The sequence below is a fragment of the Colletotrichum jinshuiense genome, chromosome 7 (assembly GCF_051148585.1).
Source record: "Colletotrichum jinshuiense chromosome 7, complete sequence".
Lineage (NCBI taxonomy): Eukaryota > Fungi > Ascomycota > Sordariomycetes > Glomerellales > Glomerellaceae > Colletotrichum > Colletotrichum jinshuiense.
The window spans coordinates 1,458,141-1,480,875 of NC_139314.1; the positions used below are offsets into that span (position 1 = coordinate 1,458,141).

The 22,735-nt window shown below is 54.5% G+C and overlaps 10 protein-coding genes across 10 annotated transcripts; 6 read left to right on the forward strand and 4 right to left on the reverse strand.

Moving 5' to 3' along the window:
- Window positions 1-1,665: 1,665 nt before the first annotated feature.
- EsH8_VII_000362 (NmrA family protein) lies at window positions 1,666-2,681 on the reverse strand (the record flags this gene model as incomplete). Its single annotated transcript, XM_083270495.1, has 2 exons — window positions 1,666-2,346; window positions 2,418-2,681. The coding sequence occupies 2 exons, from the start codon at window positions 2,679-2,681 to the stop codon at window positions 1,666-1,668; spliced, it is 945 nt and encodes a 314-aa protein (XP_083128052.1).
- A 1,661-nt stretch (window positions 2,682-4,342) lies between these two features.
- On the forward strand, window positions 4,343-5,688 carry EsH8_VII_000363 (uncharacterized protein; the record flags this gene model as incomplete). The annotated part of the gene is made up of 4 exons (XM_083270496.1): window positions 4,343-4,852; window positions 4,921-5,040; window positions 5,102-5,443; window positions 5,557-5,688. 4 exons carry the CDS (start codon window positions 4,343-4,345, stop codon window positions 5,686-5,688), a joined length of 1,104 nt encoding a protein of 367 aa, XP_083128053.1.
- Window positions 5,689-6,239: 551 nt separating this feature from the next.
- On the reverse strand, window positions 6,240-8,142 carry EsH8_VII_000364 (TLD-domain-containing protein; the record flags this gene model as incomplete). The annotated part of the gene is made up of 2 exons (XM_083270497.1): window positions 6,240-7,997; window positions 8,077-8,142. The coding sequence occupies 2 exons, from the start codon at window positions 8,140-8,142 to the stop codon at window positions 6,240-6,242; spliced, it is 1,824 nt and encodes a 607-aa protein (XP_083128054.1).
- A 748-nt stretch (window positions 8,143-8,890) lies between these two features.
- Window positions 8,891-9,698, reverse strand: EsH8_VII_000365 (respiratory supercomplex assembly factor RCF1; the record flags this gene model as incomplete). Its single annotated transcript, XM_083270498.1, has 3 exons — window positions 8,891-9,420; window positions 9,477-9,547; window positions 9,631-9,698. The coding sequence occupies 3 exons, from the start codon at window positions 9,696-9,698 to the stop codon at window positions 8,891-8,893; spliced, it is 669 nt and encodes a 222-aa protein (XP_083128055.1).
- A 674-nt stretch (window positions 9,699-10,372) lies between these two features.
- Window positions 10,373-12,194, forward strand: EsH8_VII_000366 (tryptophan synthase beta subunit-like PLP-dependent enzyme; the record flags this gene model as incomplete). The annotated part of the gene is made up of 2 exons (XM_083270499.1): window positions 10,373-10,591; window positions 10,668-12,194. The coding sequence occupies 2 exons, from the start codon at window positions 10,373-10,375 to the stop codon at window positions 12,192-12,194; spliced, it is 1,746 nt and encodes a 581-aa protein (XP_083128056.1).
- A 665-nt stretch (window positions 12,195-12,859) lies between these two features.
- EsH8_VII_000367 (mitochondrial 54S ribosomal protein bL36m) lies at window positions 12,860-13,436 on the forward strand (the record flags this gene model as incomplete). Its single annotated transcript, XM_083270500.1, has 2 exons — window positions 12,860-13,114; window positions 13,347-13,436. The coding sequence occupies 2 exons, from the start codon at window positions 12,860-12,862 to the stop codon at window positions 13,434-13,436; spliced, it is 345 nt and encodes a 114-aa protein (XP_083128057.1).
- A 273-nt stretch (window positions 13,437-13,709) lies between these two features.
- On the reverse strand, window positions 13,710-14,247 carry EsH8_VII_000368 (LYR motif-containing protein 2; the record flags this gene model as incomplete). The annotated part of the gene is made up of 3 exons (XM_083270501.1): window positions 13,710-13,784; window positions 13,852-13,992; window positions 14,155-14,247. 3 exons carry the CDS (start codon window positions 14,245-14,247, stop codon window positions 13,710-13,712), a joined length of 309 nt encoding a protein of 102 aa, XP_083128058.1.
- A 678-nt stretch (window positions 14,248-14,925) lies between these two features.
- Window positions 14,926-15,806, forward strand: EsH8_VII_000369 (N-terminal L-serine N(alpha)-acetyltransferase NatD; the record flags this gene model as incomplete). Its single annotated transcript, XM_083270502.1, has 2 exons — window positions 14,926-15,305; window positions 15,512-15,806. 2 exons carry the CDS (start codon window positions 14,926-14,928, stop codon window positions 15,804-15,806), a joined length of 675 nt encoding a protein of 224 aa, XP_083128059.1.
- A 1,626-nt stretch (window positions 15,807-17,432) lies between these two features.
- Window positions 17,433-18,144, forward strand: EsH8_VII_000370 (PLAC8 family-domain-containing protein; the record flags this gene model as incomplete). Its single annotated transcript, XM_083270503.1, has 2 exons — window positions 17,433-17,751; window positions 17,825-18,144. 2 exons carry the CDS (start codon window positions 17,433-17,435, stop codon window positions 18,142-18,144), a joined length of 639 nt encoding a protein of 212 aa, XP_083128060.1.
- Window positions 18,145-18,838: 694 nt separating this feature from the next.
- EsH8_VII_000371 (uncharacterized protein) lies at window positions 18,839-19,831 on the forward strand (the record flags this gene model as incomplete). The annotated part of the gene is made up of 1 exon (XM_083270504.1): window positions 18,839-19,831. The coding sequence occupies one exon, from the start codon at window positions 18,839-18,841 to the stop codon at window positions 19,829-19,831; it is 993 nt and encodes a 330-aa protein (XP_083128061.1).
- Between the last annotated feature and the right edge of the window lie 2,904 nt (window positions 19,832-22,735).

Here is a 22,735-nt window from a genome sequence, read left to right on the forward strand (position 1 = left end):
ATTTGGGGGTTGGGTAACTGAACAACAAAGCCAGATATCTTACATACTGGGGAAAAAAAAACCACGATGGAGCGCTGATTAGAAAAACCTGGATCTCAAGCGTACAGAAGTAGCCAAGAAATTGGGGTTTTGGGGGTGAGGTCAGGGTTGGGATTGCAACGTGAGTGATTGCAATGCCACAATACGAGATGCTTGCGGCGTTATATGCAGTGATGCTGCAGCATTTTATCCAACGAGCTTTGTGGGAGTGACCATTATGCCACGGTTGCAAAAATAGGCGGTATGAGGGGAAAGGGGCAAAGATTGCGGACGACCGCTCTGTTGGTGATGCTTGAGAATGGCACCAACAGCCGGTGCAACATAAACCCGATTAACAAATTCAGTTTGATTCGGTCACACGTGATGTGCATGCAGCTAAGTTATCGATCATCTCCAATGCCCATTGACATTCATTGACCCCCAATAACATCTAACCATTTTGTTGGTTGGTCTAGCAATCAATCGCATATTGTTCATCTGATTTCCATCTGCACCAACTGGCCCCCAAGCATACCACTGAAATTTGATGAGGGAGTTTCTGCAGTTATATTTCAGGGGCTCAAGGGGAAAATCATGTTTTGCGGACGGCGGTTGGACTGGCAGGTTTTGACTAGTATGTTGGCGAGGCCGTCAAGCTTCTAAAATTGTAACACTTGGAAAGCACACGACCCATGGGCCCCCATATCATGAAATCGCCGCAATTTACAAGCATTTGATTTGGGGTAGATGGGGCCAGAGCAATCTGCATTCTGGCTCGCAAGCAAATTTTCTTTGAGGGGCTTGACTCGTTTCTTCTGGACCAATCTTGCTTTTGGAAACTCCATATCATGAATGCGAGTTCGTTGCGCGCCTTTTTTCTGCGCCGCATGCTCTGGTCACAGTTACCACGTTCCTGGAGAATGGCGGTTGCTGGTATGGAGGAGTGGCTGCTATTCATTGAGTACGCATCACAAAGGGGCCCAGGTTGATGCAAGACGATCATTTCAAGAGAATCAGGGAGTATTCGGTGCCAAACAACCAGACCCAAGCAACGGCTTTTCTTGGAACCACATTCCTCTGCTGCCAATGAATGAAGAACGAAGTTTCATATGTTCGAAGTTGGGTCTTACTGGAATAAGAGCCGAAGGATTGGATTCTGAGTCTTGCTTCGCAGGAACTGTGGTGCTCTGCTGAGATCCACAAGAGACATTTCAAATGAGCAGGACAGAGAAAAATAATGGACGAGCCAAATCTAACTGCGGAATGCGATCTCGGATTTTGTAGGTTCGGGAAGATGCTCTTCTCCACCATGTCTTAACAATTGTAATCTATACAGTTGTAGCTATGCAAGAATAGATTCAGGAATTCGAGATCCTACAGATAGAGGTGGCGGTTGCTTTGAAACTATATTTGAAAGAGTTGCACGGTTTATGTTGAATCACGTACCTTATCCTCCGCCTGTGCCGCGCCAAGTCCTTGATTTGGATTTTGTGGTATTATTCTTATCTTGTGGTGGCCGGGTTGTTTATAGTGGTGACTTTTAACAGGCCGTAACATAGTAATGGAAACAAGACAATCCAGCAGTTTAGCTTACTTCATAGAAGCGTCTCGTTATAGCTAAAGTATCTAGCTTGTGTGGGAACCACATTACAGCGAATTTTGTACTGTCGTCTTGAAATCCTCTGGCTCCCTTCCCAGAAGCTCCTTGAGAAGCGGCGACACATGTGCTCCTTCACCTCTCCGAAATGCTTCAAAGGCCGTAGCCCACGGCTTAGAAAGATCAACGCCACGATAGGTAAAGTTGGGTGGTACTTCGGGTTGAGTCGCAAACTCATCGTCTGAAACCTGCTTAATGTGAACGGGGGCATTCGCAACCTCCCCAAGTACCTCAACAGTCTCTGCCAAGGTGAGAACTTTCTGTCCCGAAAGGAGAACCACCTGGTTTCTCCAAGTAAACTGTGTCGGTTGCTTCACAAAGCGGTGTATGAGCTCGGCTGTACCCTCGCCCAACTCCTCTCTCTTGACCCATGCAACACCGGGGCCCGAGCCGTCGTGGGGGATCTTGATCTCACTTCGGGGCTGCGCAGGGTTGAAAAATGCAGTATAGAGCGGATACGATTCGGAGTAAAGCCCTTCCCGAATCACCGTGTAGGCGAAGTCGGCGTGCTTCTGTCGACATTCCTCTAGATATCTCTCGGTGTCAAGGTGAGCTTGCATGACGTGGGCCACGCTGTGCTTGCTCTCAGGTGACCCGGCGAAACCTAATGATCCATAGAAGATGTAGTTTACCCCGCTCCCTATGGCGGCGTCGATCGCAACTTTGTGCCGCTTTTCAAAGTATGTGTTAGCATTGGCTTGTAAAATCTAGCCAGCTCCAAAAAGGTTGGTCAAGATCTTACCTCAGACCGGTGTTCATGCTCAATAGAAGCATAAGAGATTAGGAAAAGAGTATTGATGCCCTGGAAGGCGTCTTTGATAGCAGCATCGTCGTCATAATTTGCTTGACGAATGTCTGCACCAAGAGTTTTGGCGGCAACGAGCCTTTCGGGGTTACGAGCGATGAGGACGAGGTCCGTGGGAGGAAGGCGGGTGAGAATGTGCTTGACGGTGCCGCCTCCAATACCCCCAGATGCGGGGAAAATGCCGACTTTCTGGCTAGACATATTTGCAAACAGCTGAAATCTTCGATTCCCGTGATTTCACATTCAGTCACGTCGTAATATTGTCCGGGTTATATAAAGAGGGCGGGCAGTTATGGCCTAGGTTTGTAAAGAGCAGTATCGCAGTACAACCTGAAACTCGCTAGCTTCTAGTCCCAGTCTTTACCTAAGTTTTGATTTATCAGGATGCTTATAAAGATGCATGTTGTAGTGGAGAGACTGCATCATACGTCACAACCACACTGTGCTTATAAATATCATCTGATTTGCGGAGCTCACAAGAATCCAACAGTAATTCAAGGACGGTTTTTACTAGAAGGACGTGTATAAAGCGGCGTCATGCCGGGTGGACCCCGCGTAATGAAGGAAACGCTAGGGAAAGCTCGTTAACAACACCCGGATCGAGAGATCGCCATAATGCACGATTACATTTCCACTTTCCTCACTATATCGTGTCACTACAGTACTACTCTGCCAGCAGGGTCATCAATATACTAGTAATACGCTCTGTTTGCGATGAGAATAAACGCCGCCTATACATTTAATGCAAATTGCCTACGTCATGAAATCATCCTGTTTCTGGCTGATCTGTCAGGCCAGAACGGGTAATACATCTGCTTGTCATAGGTGGCCATGTATGGCATCCTCGATTGTATTGGCGAAAATGGGAAACGAGGAGGCGGAGGCCATCCCATTGAGTGCGGACTCACACCATTTTTGCCCAAAATCGGGATTTCTTGAATTCTTCATTGGGTTGAAATTTCTAGGCAGTGAATTCAATTGGCCTACAAATGTCGTGAGTCGGCACTCAATGGGATAATAAGGGCGGAATGGGCTGGGACATCTGGGTGCATCAAGAAGTACAGGCCACTGAAGGGGCTGCGGGAGGTTAACTGAAACGGTTCTTGGAGAGGGCATTTATGAAGTCAAGGCAGTGGAGGTTAGGAAAGATAACAAGTTTTTGGATACTTTGGCGCAACTTTGACGGCATCTTGGAGGGTTTTCAGTGCTATCTGACTGGTGAAATGTGCATCTTGGGAGGAAAGAAATTTTTTTGGTGCGTGTAAGGTTGTGGTTGGAGGAGTAACTGAATTGCCCATATTTGTGACGCCGGGTAATGACCAGCAAGAGCATGCTAGGACACTCTTGTTTTTCACCTAGTGCGGCACCTTGGTGAATTTTTCAAAGCCTAAACTACGTTGTTTTCAAATATGAAATAATGGGATTATGCCGAACAGGGCGTTAGGTTGGCGCCCGCAGATAATGCCCAAACTTATATCAACCGACCATATTCAGAGGCTTCGAAACACATGTTAGTCTTCCACAATATCCGGCCAGGTGACAAGAGAAACATGCCGAATACAGTTCATCAAGGTGAATGACACGATGGTTCTGTTGAGAACGCCATCATGCACGTCGTCTGGTACCAACAAGACTGACCCTCACCAAAACCATCCCTCCAGGTAAAAGCCACGCATCATTGTCACCTCTCAAGTTCAATTCTTTCTCCAAAGTCATAGCAGATGAAATAATTTCGGTATCTTCATGATATATAAGAGTGCATCTTTCAACTGCCATCATCTCTCACCTCCTTTTCTCTCTAACCTCAACCCTCTCTCCTCCCAAACACACTCGTTTAGGCCCGCCTCGCGCTCAAACCGACCATGAAGTCGACCATCCTCCTGCCAGCCTTTCTGGCGACCGCAATCGCGGCAACCATCCCCGAAGCTGCCCAGGCGATCGTCGTCCCGGACACAACCCTCGACGCCGCCATCGCCGAGCCCCTCGTAAACTACGTCGAGTCCAACGTTGCCGGCTCCGACCCCGCGGACTTCCTCTCCTTCGAGGATGACTCTGCCACCCAGAACCTCCAATCCGACGAGGATGCTGGCGAACTCGCCTGGGCCGCTATCCATATCGAAGCCCTTGAGGGCCTTGAGACTGTAGAGGAGATGAGGGACGAGCGCCCTGCCCCACCCGTCGTGCGTGTGCCCAAAGACCAAGGGCGTCCCGCCCGTCCTGGCAAGAATGATTTCCACCTGGGCATTACCAAAGACCAGCTCTGCACCTACTTCCATGGCATTGCCTGGAAGACGGAGGACCTGAAGCGTCCCGTCTACCAGTGGACGTACGAATACGTCCCCTGGCTTATTCAGAACAAGGGCCCTTACATTGTACGTCCCCCTATCCCCTTTGCCCGCAGCACGTAAGAGACCAGATGCTGATCATTAATGGTCCACAGTATGTCCTCGACGGCCTCCGCGAGATAGAATGGGCCCTCTGGAAGATTGAGCGCGCCCTCCAGTACACCTCCCCCTTCACCGAGAACGAGGAGCGCGCCATCGTGAGGTGCTACTACGCTGTAGGTGGCCCCTCGCTCCATCCTTGTCTAAGCTTCAATATTGCTAACACGGTTTCCAAAGTTCTCGGGCTACGAGAGGCAGATCACCGTTCGCCCAGGCACACGTCCGGCTCCCCTGGCCCAGCCTCTGCTTCTGTCAGCCCCACCAGCTAGCCTTCCGACCTTCCAGCCGGCCACTCCCGCCGCCGCCCCGAAAGCAACCATCGCCCCCCGTGACATGGACAGGCCCTTCCCCAAGCCCTTCCCCAGACCACTTCCCTTCCCCTTCCCCTGGCGACGCGACAACACCTCCGTGAAGAAGCTCCTCCGCCTCATTACCGCCAAGGCGCCCGTCTCAAAGTACCAGTCCTACGCCAACCACCGCATCCACAACGTTCTCCTGAACCTCGACCGCTCTACCTTGGTAGGTTCCCTTCCTCAACCCCCCCACATCATCAACTTCGTCGTCCACATGCCCTCAGCCCATCATCTCGTACCCGGGCAGCGTGACCGGTGCTGACCACTTTCTTCCATCAGGGTGCCGTCAACGGCTTGATCAACAAGTTCCAGACAAACGAGGCCAAGGAGTACTTGGTCTACGACATCAAGCAGGGACAGGGCATCAACAAGGCTCTGGATGATGCGATCAAAGCCTACGAGGTCAAATAAGCGGCACGCACGCTGTCGCTTCTAACAACCTCGGCATTTGCCAGGAGGAGGTGCTAGAGACATCAAGTGAAGGGTGGGGTTGATTAGGCCAAGGGCTAAGGGTCGAGAGATGCCGCGACCAATGCGAATTGTTCTCCTGTAGGTAGATGCTGTGAAGTGCAAGATGAGTGCAGTGTCTTGCCCAAGTATGGAATTCCGATACCTTTGTGTCGGAACGGAATTTGGAACTATTCTAGGAACCTTGATTAAAAGACATGTTCATCAAGCACTGCACTTCAGCGGAAGACCAACGGCTCTGATTGTGGACGGACAGAGGAGGCATCGACGCCTGAAATCATCGAACCAACTCCAGTGCTTGTTGTCAGGGAAACCAGCCAAGATTCAAAAGTATCAATGCAAGGTTCTGATGTTGTGTGGATTTAATCACGCTCAACCTAAAAACGCCATAAATGCAAAACGGTGCCATTTTCCGATATCAAAGCTCCTTAAAGATACTCTTTTGAGTAGGATACACCAGGCCCCTGAAAGCCCAGATCAACCTTGGCAGCCAGTTACGCCATTGAGCCACCGCTGCGGTTGTTTCCAACAAGACCGGCCATTTCAAGTAACGCGCGGTCGGCCTCGATATCACCTGTGCCCAAGTTGACCCTTCGGCGGGCTTCCGCCTCCCGAGCTTCCCAAGCCCATCTCTCAGCCTGAGATTTTGCTTCGTCGTCACCTCCACAACCCCAGACCTCAAGACTTTCAATCTGGAACCGGTCTTGGAAATCGAACTTGCGGGTCACGCTTGTGTGGAATGCGCCGCCGCCGCCAGTCCAGTCGTGGGTGAAGACGCCATATTCGAAAGAGTCGTCCAGGAGCAAGGAGACAGGGCCGAGAGACATCATTGTGTTTCGGCGGTGGGCCTGCGTCTGCCGAGGGTGGGGACATCCCACACCGAGCAGAGGGCGATTGGTAGGCGGCTTGGTGAAGGAAATGTAATCCGAATTGTATTTGGAGGCGGGGAATACGTCATGAACCGGTTCTAGCTGGAAAAGCACCGTTTCCGTGTTGCCAAAGCATTCCTTGGACGTGTGCTTCCAAGGATGGCTGACGTAAACGCCAAAGGTAAGACTATCTCCTTTGCTGCCATTTGGGAACCGGCGCGGCGGGATTGACGCCGAAAAGGTTGCTTCCTGACTTCCCTGAGGGTCGTCGTCGATGCGGCTGCCGCGCACGAGAAGTATCGTAGGGGCTCTCCAGTTGAACACTTTGCTTTCAAAGCTGCCCATAGAGAAACCTGCGTCGTTTCCGGAATAGAGCAGTCTGAGTCGCCTAAAGAGATCGGATCCTGGCAAGAAGAAGGACAGTTGGGAGAGAACATTTAGGTCGAGAATATCTGCGTTGTCTTGCAGCAACGGCTGAACAACCTCCTCCGGCTGCTTTTCGACAACTGGGTCGTCGCCTCGGTGTTTTGTGAAATCCAGGTTTTTGGAGAAGAGAAAATGCTCGAATAGGGGGCCGAATCCATTGAAGAGGTAGGGAAAGCAGACAGGTAGAACCCGGTTGAACTGGCTAAACTTGATTCCAGGGGCCTTTTCAACATTCAAGAAAGCTGCCAGGATATGTCCAGCCGTGGCACGAAGACTGTCCAGCTCATCACCTGCGACGCGGGTTGAGTACATGGACAGACTCTCCTGGGGACCCAATGGAGCTATCAAGATGAGCAACATGAGCAGCTTGCGGAAGTTATCGGCCGGTATCATGGCTCCATGCATTTTTGGGGCGTCGCCTTTCCAGACGGCATCGTTGATATCAAGAAGCTCGAAGGCAGCAATCTCCAGATCGTCGTCTTCGTCGTCTTCGGCCTCCTCTGCAGGCTCGTCCACGGCAAAGCCGGCGACATGACTCCGGGGTTGCGGATCGTTCTGTGTTTCCTCCTTGGTATCTCCGGCGGCAGCGGCGCCAGCAGCCTCCGAGGCTCTCCGATCGTGGACTGCCAGACTCTTGAAGATAAGCTTGGCACGATCCGTAGCTCCCTTCGCCAAAACCCGCTTGTGTCTCTGCGTCATTATAACAACCACCATGATCATCTGGTCGATACTGAGCACTGCTGGGGCATCTTGCAGGAAGGGAAAGGCGCCGATGTAGGACACCATCTGGAATATGACTGGCGAGACATGGAGGATATCGGGTATCTCGAGGAAGCGGGCGAGGGTGTCCTCCTTCAGGTAGCGGATGTCGCCCTGAGCATCTGCAAGGCTTTTGAAGACATCTTTGAACGAGTATAACTCGAGAGAGGTGAAGGACTTGTCGGCAAAGCGGCAGGCCTGTCATGACGGTCGTCAGCAAGGGAGGCTCTCTAGGCAAGGCGTGGTTGGAGGGGTAGCGGTGCAGCCAGCGACTTACGAGCTCATGGGTGAGTTCCTCGTGCGACACCTGCCGCGGCGACTCGTCAGACAGAGCTTGTCCCATGTTGAGATGGTAGCAAAGATTCAAGAGGCATCGATGTAGGGTGCTGGAGTTGTGCAATGGGCCGTGGAGCGGTCATCGACAGCCATGGCCATGTTTAGGACGGGGGTTTGATGACGGAAGCTTTTGGGGTGCATTGGCAGACAAAGTGATTGCATAATAAGGAGCCCGCCCAGATGCCCAGCGCCCAGAGCTCAGCAGGTGTCAAATCAGATCAGTCCCCCCCTGGTGCGTCATGTCTCGGGGGTGACAACCTGGAAAGAGTATCCCCAAGGGGGAGCCAAGCCACTGGTTAGCACTGGACGGAGAGCGCCCCACAACGCAGCAGTCACTGGCCCGAGCTTCCCTGCCCCTCTACATGTGATGATCTCCCGAAAGTGTCCCCTGGTCAAAATTACCAAACCTCAGCCCACCAGTAATTCGGCAAGGCAGGTTGGAAGAGGTTGATTCGCCATGTCAATAGCTGCTCGACCAGGTGACCTTATGTGTTCTGACTTCAAGGTGCAGACAGCCTGCCAAGTGACTCCTGCAGCTCACCGGCAGCGCATGTGTCTGCCCAAGGCAAATCAGACGATTATTCAATTCAACCCAGATGCGCCACCTATTGCCCACGGTTTTTATGTACGACGGAGCGGAGTCTTCAATGAGACAATGTGCTCGTCTTCGATGTCGATGCCGATGCCAATGCCAATAATATACAAAGCAGCCGTTAAATCAGTACAGTCAGGCCACCCACACACCCCCCAGGGCCTTATTTCTTAGGCTCTTCCGATGAGCCATCAGACGGCTTCCGGCCGTAGATTTCACCGAGAGCACCGAGTGAGCTCTTGGGGTTCTCCTTCCTTTCAGCCTTCCCGGAAGCCGGGGCCTCCGGCGCAGCGCCGGCGTCCTCGGACTTGTTCCACCCCGAAATGCCAAGCGCACCGAGGACGCCTCCAGAGTTGGCCTTCTCGCCCTCGGCCGGCGCAGCGTTTCTCGACTCCATCTTGGCTCTCCTCTCCTGCAACATGGTCTTGAGCGCCCTCTCCTCGTTGTCACGGGCCTCCAGCTCGCGGATCCATCTCTGTCGCTTCTCCTCGGCTTCCTTCGCCTCCTTGATCTTGCGGAGCTCGGCAGTGCGCTCGCGGTCCTTGTTATAGTAGATGCTGCCGGCGAGCATAGCTAGGACGGTGAAGCCCTGGGCGGCGACACGGGCGCGGAACATCTTGTTGGCTTGGGCCGAGTCACCGCGGCGGATGGCGCGCCAGGCGCTCACGAAGGCGAAGACGGTAAGACCGCAGCCTGGTGCAAGGTTAGACAGCTGAGTACAGAATTGGATCGTTCAGAGATTCACCCACCAAGAGGGACCAGAGGCTCCTCCCTGAGCTTGCGGAAGACCTTGTGGAAAATACGCTCATCGTAAAACTCGCTGCAGGGCGCGGGGGCTGATTAGCAACATTGAATTTCGTCCGCGGGCGCAACAGCTCCCACCAAAGCTCGAGCACAGCTTACTTGTTCTCGTCAAACGACGACGGCATCGGCCGGTCGAGCAGTGAGGGGTTCTGGTCGGAGCCGGGCATTGTGACGGCTTTCAATTGGTGTTCTGCAGCTGATGTGTGTGTGGCGGAGAGTTTTTGCAGTTGTCGAAGGAGCTGATCATGCGATTCCACACTGGTCGGCGACTTCTATGATGAAATGGATTCTCGGACCCTCTGGTTTTCGGCGACTGGCTGGACGCGCCCGCCCCAGAGGGACCCTTGGAGAAGATTTGTGGCAAATCCCGACAGCTGTGGCTGGTGTCCCTGCTCAACCTTCAGACCTCAGGCACCAAAGTCACGGTAGATCCCCCAATTTCTTATCTACTATCTTATCTACTATCTTATCGGTTTTCACGCCTAGCACGGACCATCTCATGAAAGATAAGACACCCCGGTCAGCGGCAGCGATGTCGCCCTAAAGGCGCAGAGAACGACAGGGGAACGGACAGGGGCTACAGGCGCTACAGCGGGACATGGGTGCTGTGGCCAATCCCCAGCGCAGGAGAGACTGCTGACAGGATCGCGTACGGCAAAAAAACCGTCTGATTTTACCCCGCGAGCCCGACTTGAGCTCCGATAACTGCCCCACTATGAACAAATTTCCAGTTTAATTCGGGTCTGCAGTGACTCTTAGCTCGCCCGACCTCCTGTTCCGGGGGCCGTAACTCCAACTCTCTTCTCATCTTTCCTTCTCTCCTCCCACAAACCTCACAAACATGTCCGAAACGACAGAGCCTCCAGTAGTCGCCATCATGACCAATGGCACCCTCAACGGCGTCAATGGCGACCACCCGCCACGCCCCAGGACACCGCAGCCCAACGGCATGTCCCTGACCGAGTACAGCGCCAACCCGTCCACGCCGCCCGAGGAGAGGCGGAACCGCATCAAGGGCATCGTCCCAGACGACTTCCTGCTGCCTGACGGCAACCCAGACGTGAGAACCCTTTCCTGCAACCCAATGGCTTGGCAAAAGAACAGAACGTTATGCTGAACCCGCGTCCCATGACTAGTACCTCCGACTCATCGCCGCCGCAACCTCGCGCATCTACGAGGCCTGCAAGGTCACACCCCTCGCGCCCGCCGTTAACCTCAGTAACCGACTCGAGTGCGATGTGCTCCTCAAGCGAGAGGACCAGCAACCCGTCTTCAGCTTCAAGCTGCGCGGCGCCTACAACAAGATGGCCCACCTCGACCCGGCCGTGAGCTGGAAGGGTGTCGTCTGCTGCTCCGCCGGCAACCACGCCCAGGGCGTCGCCTACTCAGCCCGGAAACTCAAGATCCCCGCGACCATTATTATGCCCGAGGCTACACCAAGCATCAAGCATCTCAATGTCGCGCGATTGGGCGGCCACGTCGTCTTGCACGGCGCCGACTTCGACGCTGCCAAGGAGGAGTGCGGGCGGAGAGCAGTCCAGGATGGATTGATCAATATCCCCCCGTTCGATGATCCGTACGTCATTGCGGGCCAAGGAACCATTGGTATGGAGCTCTTCAGCCAGGTCAACATGGCCAAGGTGGATGCCATCTTCTGCTGCGTTGGAGGCGGCGGCCTCATTTCCGGCATTGGCGTCTACGTCAAGCGCATGGCGCCCCACGTCAAGATCATTGGTGTCGAGACGTACGACGCCAATGCTCTGGTGCAGTCTCTAGCCAAGGGAGAGCGTGTGGTTCTCAAGGACGTTGGTCTCTTTGCGGACGGTGCTGCCGTGAAGACGGTGGGCGAGGAGACGTTCCGACTTTGCAAGGATGTCGTCGACGAGGTCGTCCAGGTCACTACGGACGAGGTGTGCGCAGCCATCAAGGACATGTACGACGACACTCGTGCTGGTCTCGAGCCGGCGGGTGCGCTTTCCATTGCCGGCCTGAAGAAGTACGTCGCTCAAAACCCGAGCGACCGCCGCAGATCCATGATTGCCATCACATCCGGCGCCAACATGAACTTCGACAGACTGCGCTTCGTGGCTGAGCGCGCAACCCTTGGCGAGGGCAAGGAGGCATTGCTTGCCGTCAGCATTCCCGAGAGGCCCGGCGCTTTCGCCAACCTCATCACCAGCATCATGCCCCACTCCGTTACGGAATTCTCCTACCGCTATGCTACAGACGAGGTCGCCAATGTGCTCATCGGTATCTCGTTGACGGCACCGGCGTCACAGAGGACACAGGAGCTGCAAATGCTTCTGGAGCGTATCCGGTCACACGACATGTCGGTGACGGATCTTTCAGGCGACGAGCTCGCCAAGAGCCACATCCGATACCTTGTCGGCGGTCGCTCGAACGTGCCTAACGAGCGCCTGTACATGTTTAACTTCCCCGAGCGCCCCGGCGCTCTGGAGAAGTTCCTCATCACCCTGCGTCCCAAGTTCAACATCAGCCTCTTCAACTACCGCAACTACGGCGGTGACATGGGCAAGATCCTGGCAGGCATCTTGTGCCCAGACAACGAAGTTGAGGAGCTGGAGCAGTTCCTCACCGAGATTGGCTACCCGTGGGAGGACTGCAGCCAATCGCCCGTTTTCAAGACTTTCCTCCGCAGCTGATTGAGGCATCTACGTAGATTTGCACAAAATTGATTATTGTTGGGCGTCGGGAGTTTTGCATAAAGTTGGACGATTCTTCCTGGGGGTTTAGAAAAAGACAGCATAAGAGCTATGATTCGGAACCGGACCTTCTCGCATGGTTCACCTTTGGCGGGGCCATGAAAAGGGCCTCAGCCTTTGGAGTATTTACTGTAGATAGATCTTTTCATTTGAATTGGGGACAAGTCTTCATCAATATTCTGCATTCCCCTTTTTTATCGTCGCTTGGTCTCATTACATACAAGCTCGATACCGTGCCCAAGCTATTGCCTCCTTTTTTATTTTTTTTCCTGTCCGATACCGCAGTGGGCGATAAGCATCACGATAGAGATAAGTGCACGGACTTTGAAGCCACGTGATCGCGCCAAGGCGTCGAAAATGCTCCCACCCCGAAGCCATCCAGGCCCTTCGACACCAGCGCCGTCGGCATCGCGAAGCTCTAGCCTTACGACATCCCCAGCTCGCAAGCTCCGGACACGTTCCTTGTCGAAAACTCTCATACCGGTGGTATAGTTCCCGACGACCCCGAGCTCCCAATCCGCGCACGTCACCCCCGAAGCTCCGACTTCCCCCCTACCGATAAACCCATATACAAACTCCCCGGGGTTTCGACAAGGAGAAAAAAAATGGCTTCCCTCACTGCGTCCCTCCGGGCGCTCACCCTCACTTCCGCCCGCGCGGCAATCCGCCCCAGCACGACGAAGCTGACCGCGACGCGCGCGCTGTCGACGGCGATCCTTACGAAGCAGCCGGCGCAAAAGACCGAGTCGATGCTTGCCAAGCTCGGCGAGAAGGCCTCGGCCGTCAGCAACGCGGTGGTGCAGCAGACGAGGGGGATGAAGGTGCACAGCTCCGTCAAGAAGAGGTGTGAGCACTGCAAGGTGAGCTTCATTTCTCCCATTGGTGAACTCGTAGATGGCAAAAAGAATTGGCGGAGGGGGAGGGGAGAAGGGGGATGAAGGGGGCTGCGTGTTTCTGTATGCCTGGAGTGCGTAGGCTGGACCCTACTGTCACGAAGGCGGTGACTAGGCACAAGGAGAACGGAGACTTGGGAGAGAAGGGCGGAGTTAAAAACCCCCCGGTGGGAATATGGACTAACGTGCCCCTCGACAGATTGTCCGACGCAAGGCGGGCAAGCGCCACAACGGGTACCTGTACGTTATTTGCAAGGCCAACCCCAGACACAAGCAGCGCCAATCTTGAGAAGTCCCAGAGGGAGAGGAGGATCCCGTATGTCGCTGGTGTGGTTTGTACAATACAGGAGAGGACGAATGGGCGGCACAAGACGGCGTGTGAGGGTGGTAACGACATAGATGGACCCCGAGGGCACATCTTTTCTCGGCAGCGGGAGATGATATGTCACAGAAACGTCAAGCGGGAAGATTTGAAAAAAGAAGAGCCCCATCACAGGCACTATTTGCAGCATGGACAAGAGGCAGCGAGGTGGCCTTTGTATTATACAAGATATACAATACTCTACATTCCGTCAACGTACCGCTCCATACCCTGCCACTCCGTCTTGCCCGTCGAGATGAGGTAGCGGATGTGTCCCTAGCGTACTTCTGTTAGCTATGATGTTTGACGAGACATGAACAACACGGATGGGGGGGTTATGTACGATGTCCGTCACATCCCGGTGGCGCTCAAACTCATCGCGCGCAAACCGCCGTGACTCGGCGCGGGTGTTGGGGTCGACGATGCGCCGAGTGCCGCGGATGATTTCGCGGTAGAGCGAGAGGGCGCGCGACCTCTGGAGGAACTGGACGCCTGGAATCAGCCAATTTCTCTATACGCCACATGGCTTCACCTTTACGCTCTCCTCCCGCCCTCCCTCTCATAAATATACACGCACGCACACAATCCATGAGAAACCGGGGTGCGAGTCTCTTCTGAGGATGCGTAAAGGTGGGCTTTTTCTTACATGGTCCAGACTCAGCGTCTTTCTGAGGCGCGACTTTGCAGGGCCATTGGAATAGCTGCGGACGAGGGACCACAGAGGGATTGAAGGGGGCATCAGGCCGGAGGTTTTCTTCTTCTTCTTCTGGAAGCTTGGCTACATCTGAAGCTTGCGAGTTGAAATTTGGCCGCCTCCCCCCCTGGTTGAGAATGGCCTGTGAGAGGTGACCTATTCGAGATGGGCGCGCTACGTGTGGAAACTTTTTGGGGGAGTGGATGAGGTCAGGAACGGGGAAACTTCGGTTCCCTGCGTAGGGGCGGAAAGGGCCCGTTTCGGCCGGGCAGCTTGGGCAGGATTGGGGGACGGAGACGGGGGGCACGGGATGATGGACGGGCGGGTTTTAGTGGACGCGTCTGGCGCGTTCAGTGAAGTTATCTCACAGTGTGGGATCCCAGCCCATAACTACCTTACACCCAGCTGGCAGGCTCAGTTTTACTTCCTTTAGGAAATAGATACTATCAGCACTTCAACCTTCTTTAAAGAAAAAACTGTCAAGGAGTTTGACGAAATCATCGATTCCGCAACCCCCGGCTGCTGCATCTCGGGCCTCGTTCCAAGATGCCTCCTCGCAAACGCCGCAGGGCGCCGACGAACCCCATCGAGACAGCGAACAGCAAACCCGACGAGGATTTCATCAGAGACCATCTGCAACAAAGGTTCGTCCCACACCTATTCAACACGGCAGCAAAATGGTGGTAGACGTAAGCAGCTCCCAATTCGTAATGCTCACCCGGCATGCGCCCCCAAAAAAGTAGCCCGGACTGGACGTCATGGACGCATCCCCGAACTGGCGCGGCCTACACCCTGTCCCTGAAATCCCCCTCGGCGCTCTCCCAGGACGAGCTGCAGGCGTGCTTCGACCTCGTCGATTACACCAGCGGCGCTGATTACCGGGCGTCGTCGGGCGGCTGGCGGCCGGGGCCCAAGATGCGGGAGATGAAGAGCCCCGAGCTGCGGTACATCCTCGTCAAAGAGGTGGCCTCTGCGCCGGCAGGCGACGGGGAGGGCGGCGAGGAGGGGAAGATATGTGGGTTTTCGAGCCTGATGCCCACGTTCGAGGAGGGTGAGGCGGTGATTTATTGCTATGAGATCCATTTGATGGAGGAATTACGAGGGTGAGTTTGGTGTGTCTTCTTTTCTACATGACCCTCCCGCTTGAACGAGAATGTGCCAGTATTAGGCTCGGGCACGAGTTTGAACACCGCGGCGCCTCTCAGCTCAACCCCCAAACAATGAAGGACTAGGCGCCGTCATAAAGACTGGGTTGCCGGGTTGGGGAGGGCTTTTGACGCTTCTTAATGGAATGCTGACGGCGGTACAGGACCGGCATGGGCCGCAAACTAATGGATTACCTGGCCACGGTGGCAGAGAGCATCCCCATCGTCGAGAAGGTGATGCTTACGTGCTTCATCGCCAACTCCAACGCGTACGCCTTCTACGAGAATCTGGGTTTCGAGCGGGACCCGATGTCTCCCGTGCCGAAGAAGCTGCGGTTCGGCAAGGTGTTTGAGCCGGATTATGTGATCATGAGCAAAAGAGTTCGTGGCGGAAGTGTGGAGGAGAAACGAAACGCTAGCGGGGAGAAGGGGGCCGATGAGGCTGATGCCGAAGCCTGATGTGAAACTTCAAGACACCAAGATACAAGGCGAACAAACCTTTCACTTTAACGGTTTGATTTGATGCGAAACTCGCCGTCCAACAGGCACTCGAAAATAGAGAAATGCGAAAACAGCGAGCGATTCAGAGTTGCAGATCGCAACGGCCCGGGCGGCCTTGTTATTCTCCCTACCTACCTTACCACGAAGCCGGGTCTGGTATCTTCAACATACTCCTATTTATATCATTAACAGTGACCATATGTTGAAGTTCCTAGCAAGGAATTCTTCTCGCAAAGGAGCCCAATGTAAGCACCGAATGCACCGTCGGATTTTGTGAGGCTGAGATGCAGGTTGAACCGAGACTAACATCAGGCTGGACAAGCCGAGACGGCACTTTTCCCATGGTTCCGACAGGGGCTCTGGTGCAGATGAGATGAGATGACAGGGGGTCCGACTGCAAGGGGAAAGGGTCAGGGCCACCTGCAGGGACGCCTAGGATCCAACCTAAAATCAGGGGAGATTCCTTGGTTCGCGCTCTTTCATTGCAGCGAGTGCCTGTGAGCTGAGCCCCCAAACATGCCCTCTTCCCGTCTCGGTTGCATGCTGTGTAGCCTCCAAATTTCAGCCGCCTGCCGCGACGATCACAGTAACCCGGGTGTCCTGATCACCGGTAGCTAGTTCGTTGGAGCTACGGCGAGTTGGGGTAACTCGCCGACGGGAATCATTGATGCCTGGACGTTCATCATCATAACCAAGCTGCAGACAGACGACATAGGCCACCTCAGCTGCAACGATATGCTCTCCCATCCTGATTATCATCAGCACGTGCAAACAATTCAGGCTACAGCGTTTGCCGGCTCATGGTTCCCAGGCTGCAGCCCCAAGAACGAGAAAGGGGTCACCCCCTTGCACAAACACAAAAAGCAACGCCAAACGTAGCCCTCAATCTGCCTCGCGATCCCCCCGGTCCAGCTAAGCTCAGCCCTAGGACGCCATCGTTAGGAATAGCGTCCCCGCCACGGGCCTCTCATCCCAATCACCGTATCGACCATGAGACCACAGGGGGCTTCGTTCCAGCAATCGGGCGTGGTCTGACAAGCTTTTTCGCGCCGGTGCTGCTCGTATCGGCCTACTATGCCTCTGACACAGGCGAAAAAGGAATCAGGCACCGGCAGCTGAGAGCTGGGTGGTGTGCCGTGTCCCCATAGACGTGGCTCGATACTGCCCATGCCATCAAGACCCCAGCCTCAACCTCAAAAAAGCGCCATGTGGCGTCGTCTAGCTGCCTAGCGCGGACTGGGGTGGACGAGGTAATCTTGGGTGAAGCTTCTCTTGACTGTGTTTTCCCAATCCCCTTACAGCTCGAGAATGAGTGGCTGAGCAGCTCTCCGTGATCGTGATTTAAACCCCATCCGGACGCTGCTTCGAGCGTTCCAGAGAGCGCTCATCGTCTGCATTCGTCCCGCCCCGCAAGCCTCTAGTGTCTTAAATCTCACATGTCCCGTATATGAGAGCACGGCATCCCTCCGAATCCGAAATCTCAACGCTTTTCGCCTCCGACGTTCCCTGCATCTTGGATCCCTGCTTCTCGAACAGAGCCGCCTCCGAGTCACAACCGTTGAAACATCGCCGCAAGCTATCACAATGGATTACCAGCAGCAACCCCCGATGCAGCCGCAGCAGCAGCAACAATACGACCACCACCACCAGCAGCAGCAGCAGCAGCAGCAGCAACAACAGCAGCAGCAATATCAGCAATATGATCAGCAGCAGCAGCAGCAGCAGCAGCAGCAGCAGCAGCACGAACAACAACTGCAACACTATGCTCAGCAGCCACAACAGCAAGCCATCCAGCAAGACTACTCCCAGGGTGCCAACGTCCAAACCCAGGAATGGCAGTCTAGTCTCATGGACTGCGGGCCGTGTGACACCTGCGTCGTAGGAACGTGTCTCCCCTGCATCCGTACGTTTCGCCCCTCTCCCCTTTACCTTCACTCCCCGTCTCCTTCGTGATGTTAACACCATACCCTGTGCAGTTCTGGGTAAGACCTCTGAGCGCATGCGTGACCCCACGATGCAGACGTACGAGGCCATCAACACCGACTGCATGCTCATGTGCGGCATCTCCTGGTTCACCGGCTGCGGCTGGATCTACGCCATGATGAAGCGGGCCGAGATTCGTGAGCGCTTCGGCATCAAGGGCTCCGGGGGGTCGGATTGCTGCGTCAGCTACTGGTGCGGCTGCTGCGCTCTCATCCAGCAGGAGAAGGAGGTCCAGGCACGTCTGACAACCGGGCCGATCGTCCAGGCGTACCAGCCGCAGAAGGAGGGTATGCATATGCCTCAGCAAAAATAAGCATGGATGCCAACGTTTATTTTGTCTGGCTTTCTTCTTGTTGTCAATGGCACTCGCGGTAGAGGACGGGGATAATAGTGGCTCAAGACCGGCAGTTTGCTCTACACGGTTTCTTTTTGTTTGTGGATTATGGATATGGTATACCCCGTGGGGACCTGAGGCTCTGGAGCAGCCGGGCCGACCAGCTGGAGTCATCGGCTGGTGAACATAGGCGTGGCTGGGCATCATGATACTTGCCTCCTCGCTCACGTAATCGAGCTTAATCGAATTCACTTTTGCTCAGTATCTGACTACTTGCCCCCCGCCCCAGCGCCACACAAACCTGTCGACGCAAACGGACTTTCGACTCTGAACCACTTTTCCTTCCCCGGCCGATACCATGCCGCCAAGTGATTCTCACGGCCAAAATGTCTTTGATTCCCCAGCTACGCGATGAGGATCAAGGATAGATGCGGCGGGTGTGTCTCACATTTCCCACCAAGTCCCCCATGCTTCCGGTGCATATCGCCAGTGCGTCATGAGCGGACGGGACTTGGCTTGAGACGCCCTCCCGGCTTCCGCCAACGAGGCCAAGCATATTGCGACTCGATGCCATTTCCAGAAACCACAGGCACGTAAACATGACCTCCCCTGTCTCCCCCCGCCACCGACAAGACTTCATCATCTCTACCGAACACACCGCAGGTCTCCATTGATGGCTCTTCCATCGGCCTGTACCAACCCGGAGGCAGCATGCATCTCCTCCAGCACCTACATAGGCTGCGGTAGCCCCGTGCCCACCGCATGCTACGACTTTGCGGCAACGACGAACGGCTGCAGAGATTCCGAGAATCCCTGGTATGTATCATCCCCGCCCAACCCCAGCTCCGCAGGGTCTAAAAGAGACCCCGTCTCTGGTGCGTCGGCTCTTCTGACTGCTGCACGTAGCAAAACGTATCATCACACGGCGTGCTGGACATGGCTACCGGCTGATGACGGCCTGGTTTATACGCTCTTACAGTGTACTTCCCTCCCCGCCGCATCCCTCCCTGACACGGGGACGCCAGTGGTCTACGCAACGGCAACCATGGACTCGGCGAGCATGGACCCGGGATCCATGGTCCCTTCGGCGTCGCCAGCCGCGGTGGATCAGTCGCCGTCCTTACAGGGCACCCCGGCGGCAGTCCCGACGACAGTCCCGGTGGCCACCCCGACGTTCGTGGTCTCTCAGACATTAACATCAAAAATACTAAAGACGGTAACGGTCACGGGCGTGACCAGCAGCTCCGCCACCGCAACGACGAGCTCGGCAAAAAGCTCAACAATAAGCTCGGCAACAAGTTCGGCGACGAGTTCGGCGACGCCAGAGCCCACGGCAGCGGGCCAGGCCGGCGGGCTCTCGCCGGGTGCCATCGCAGGGATTGCCGTCGGGGCGGTCGCCCTCCTGACTTTCTTGGCGGGCGTCTTCATGTTCTTCTGGTTCCGCTCCAGGAGGATTCACGAGGAGGAGGCGATGATAGTGGAGCCCATCAGCCCGATGACCGAGGTCGACGGCCTGGTGACGGTCCCATACCGTCGTTCGGGGGCCAGCATGCGGCATTCGTACGACACGCAGTCCGGGAGGACCGAGTTTACCCCGCAATCGACGCCGCAGCGGCCCAGGAGGCCGGAGATGCACATGGAGCCGTCGGACACCAGGTGGATTTAGCAAGGCGGTGTTCGCGCAGAGGAGGGGACTCCCCCCTACCTCGCCCCTTTTTTTTCCTGGCCAAGCAGTTGCTTTTTTGAGTGCGGGGGATACGTACATGAATAATATAATAATAGAAGCCAATCCGGCATCGGGTTCTTGTTCATTTTATCAACTTCTCTCTTTCCCGACCCCCTCCCTCGTCTGACTCTCCATCGGCCCACTGAATAAGTCTGACAACTTGTGACATGCCAATGATTCTCGCCTGAAGACGATCAAAAACACCTCAAGATGGTAGAGATCAACACGTTCCAGCGGGCCAACGTCGGACTGGAGTGCGAGCAGGACCGCACAACGACGAAAGAATGTCGGTGCCTGGTATCGAGCATGTGGGGGGAGGCGCGGCTGTGAAGACGTTGCGGACCGTTGCGCAGCCCGCCAAGGGCAAGGAAATTAGACGACCCCGGCTCCACCCCCGTAGATTGATAACTCAAAAAAACAACTTAGTTGACCTTCGTCGGGGCATCCACACATGTAAGCGCTATTGCGGCTGCTGCGCAAAGATCAGCAAGCAATTCTCTTGGCCGGATCCTTATGCTTCAGCTGGACGACTTCGCACTCAGAGGCCGTCGGCCTTGGTGTGCAGTGGCTGGGTTACGACTCAGGCTCGGCGGGGGTGTAAGCCAAATGTCGATCACGATGTGGTTTGGGTTCTTGGGGAAGCAATGGTTAGGATATTATATAGACGAAGCAATATAAATACCTTCCCCGTCTCCAAGAAGCAGTCTATCAGTAAAAGCAGCAGCAGCAGCAACAGTACCACAACAGCCAAGACAAACTATAACAACCTAATTCACCAACCATCTCACATATACCAACTCCTCAAGTCCCCCTCCCCTCCCATCAAGATGCTTTTCACCAAGACCATCCTCCTCATCGCCGCGGCGACTGTCCCCTCCGTTCTGGCAGGATGCAGGGGAGGAGCCCCCTACCAAGGCACCTGCTTGACCTGCACTTCGGACTGCCACGACAGTAAGTAGCCGTAGCCAACTCCCCTCCTCTTCAACCAGCTGGCCGGGAAAATCTGACGCGAGGGGATATCGTAGACTTTGGAGGCCCTGATCGCACGTCTTCGCTGCAGCGCGCCGGCTGCCAGTTCGCGTGCCTCCAGTTCTGCGACGACTGCAACTAAGCGAGGGGAGACCTCTTGAGGAGGACCAAATAGTCAATCTCGACCGCGGGGCTCGACGGTCGGTCATCTTGGGAAGTCGCATGTTGGACATATTTCTTCATGGCGGGAGGCGCATTAGCTGGGAAAGGGATTGTTTACTTCCGAAAACCAAGTTCATTGATCAAAGAAAATGGGGGAGTCCGAGAACGGTGGATGTTTTTAAATATCAAATCTATGTTTATACCTTCATGAGCAATAGGTTGGCATGGGTGGTTGTGATAAAATATTTTCTACTTTTGCGTATCGACTTGGAGTATGATATACATTCTGGCCCATCATTTACAGATCACCTGAAAGAATACGCCGAGTTCATACTGCATACTGAGATGGACGTAAACCTATTTTGGATTTATGTAGTATATTCCAAATCCCAGCCCGAAAAAACTCAAAGTTTTATTCGAAGATTTAAATTGACAATTCAATGTGTGTAAAAGTATTTTGAAAGTGACAGAGAGCTGTAGGTTTCATAATGAGCGAGGACGAATTTCATTCTATCAGCAAAAGCTAATAACTACCTCACCATGTGAGTATCGAATAAATAAGAATAAGAATAATTATATATCCATTCACGAGTCGAAGTCACATAGTCATGCAATGGAGGTAGGTGCATGCGAGTGCAGATGAGAAATGTGTGCCAAGGCGGAGCTGCCGCCCCACACGACAATGCATGGCTGCTTGGCTGTGGGCCAGGCTGCATAGGCGAATGCATAAGCAACAGTCATCCGTGCTCCTCAACTACGTATATGACGGCGCGTCGTGACACACACAAACACACACTCAGTGAGTGGTTAAGAGCATGCTGGAGCGGCAGCAGTTCCGGCGCAGCGGATGCTGAGGTGTCAATGAGAGCGGTAAGTCGGAAGGGGAGAGTTCCCTGAAAAGCCCGCCGAAGTGGTTGCATCAGGCTGTTCCATCAGGGGTGGGCCGTGAGATCGACTCTAGATCTCAAAAGGCGCTGGGGGAGCGGAAACCTCGCTGCTTTGGGACTGTTGTGGTTGAAGAATTAGGGCTCTATTCACAGATGGCACAGATGCAGCTCAGCCGCCCCCGTCGAGTGCTCAAAGAATGAGCCTTGTAAACATCAGTTCATAAGCACCATGATTTTTTTTTAATTACTCGATTGTTTATTTGTTAAGGCAGAAGCGCGCCAGCCAAAGCGTAAACGGCTCGTCCCGAAAGTTGTCGACGCTGTGGGGGGAGGCTTACGAGCGAGCACAACTCATTTGTAAAGCCCCAATGGAATGGGGCTTGCCTGGAATGTGTTCAAATCTCCACAAAAGACGATGACACTACCCACTGGCAGCGAAGACGGACAAAGGCAGCGAAGTCTGATTTGGTGGGATGGGGCGAAGGATCCGACGACCGAGACAATATTGCAGCGTGGGCGGCGTCAGGTGGGCTGGACATGGGTGGTGATGCATTTTTCACGCGCAGTTGAGGCAAAGCGCCGCCGCCAGAGCTTGTGGCCTGGATCATGGATGCACCTGATGCCTGATGCACGGCGGTGCGGTGCCTTGATCGGGGGTCGGGTCGACGGCGCGCGGGGCGGTCACGAGCAAGCCGGTGCCCGATGCCGGTGGATTATCGCGATAACCTAAGCAAGGGAAGCAGAGTGGGGTCGTGCTTAATCAGATGATCTGATAAGATCAAATTCTCTGACTTGCCCCGAGCACCCAACTGGCTCTCCAAAATTC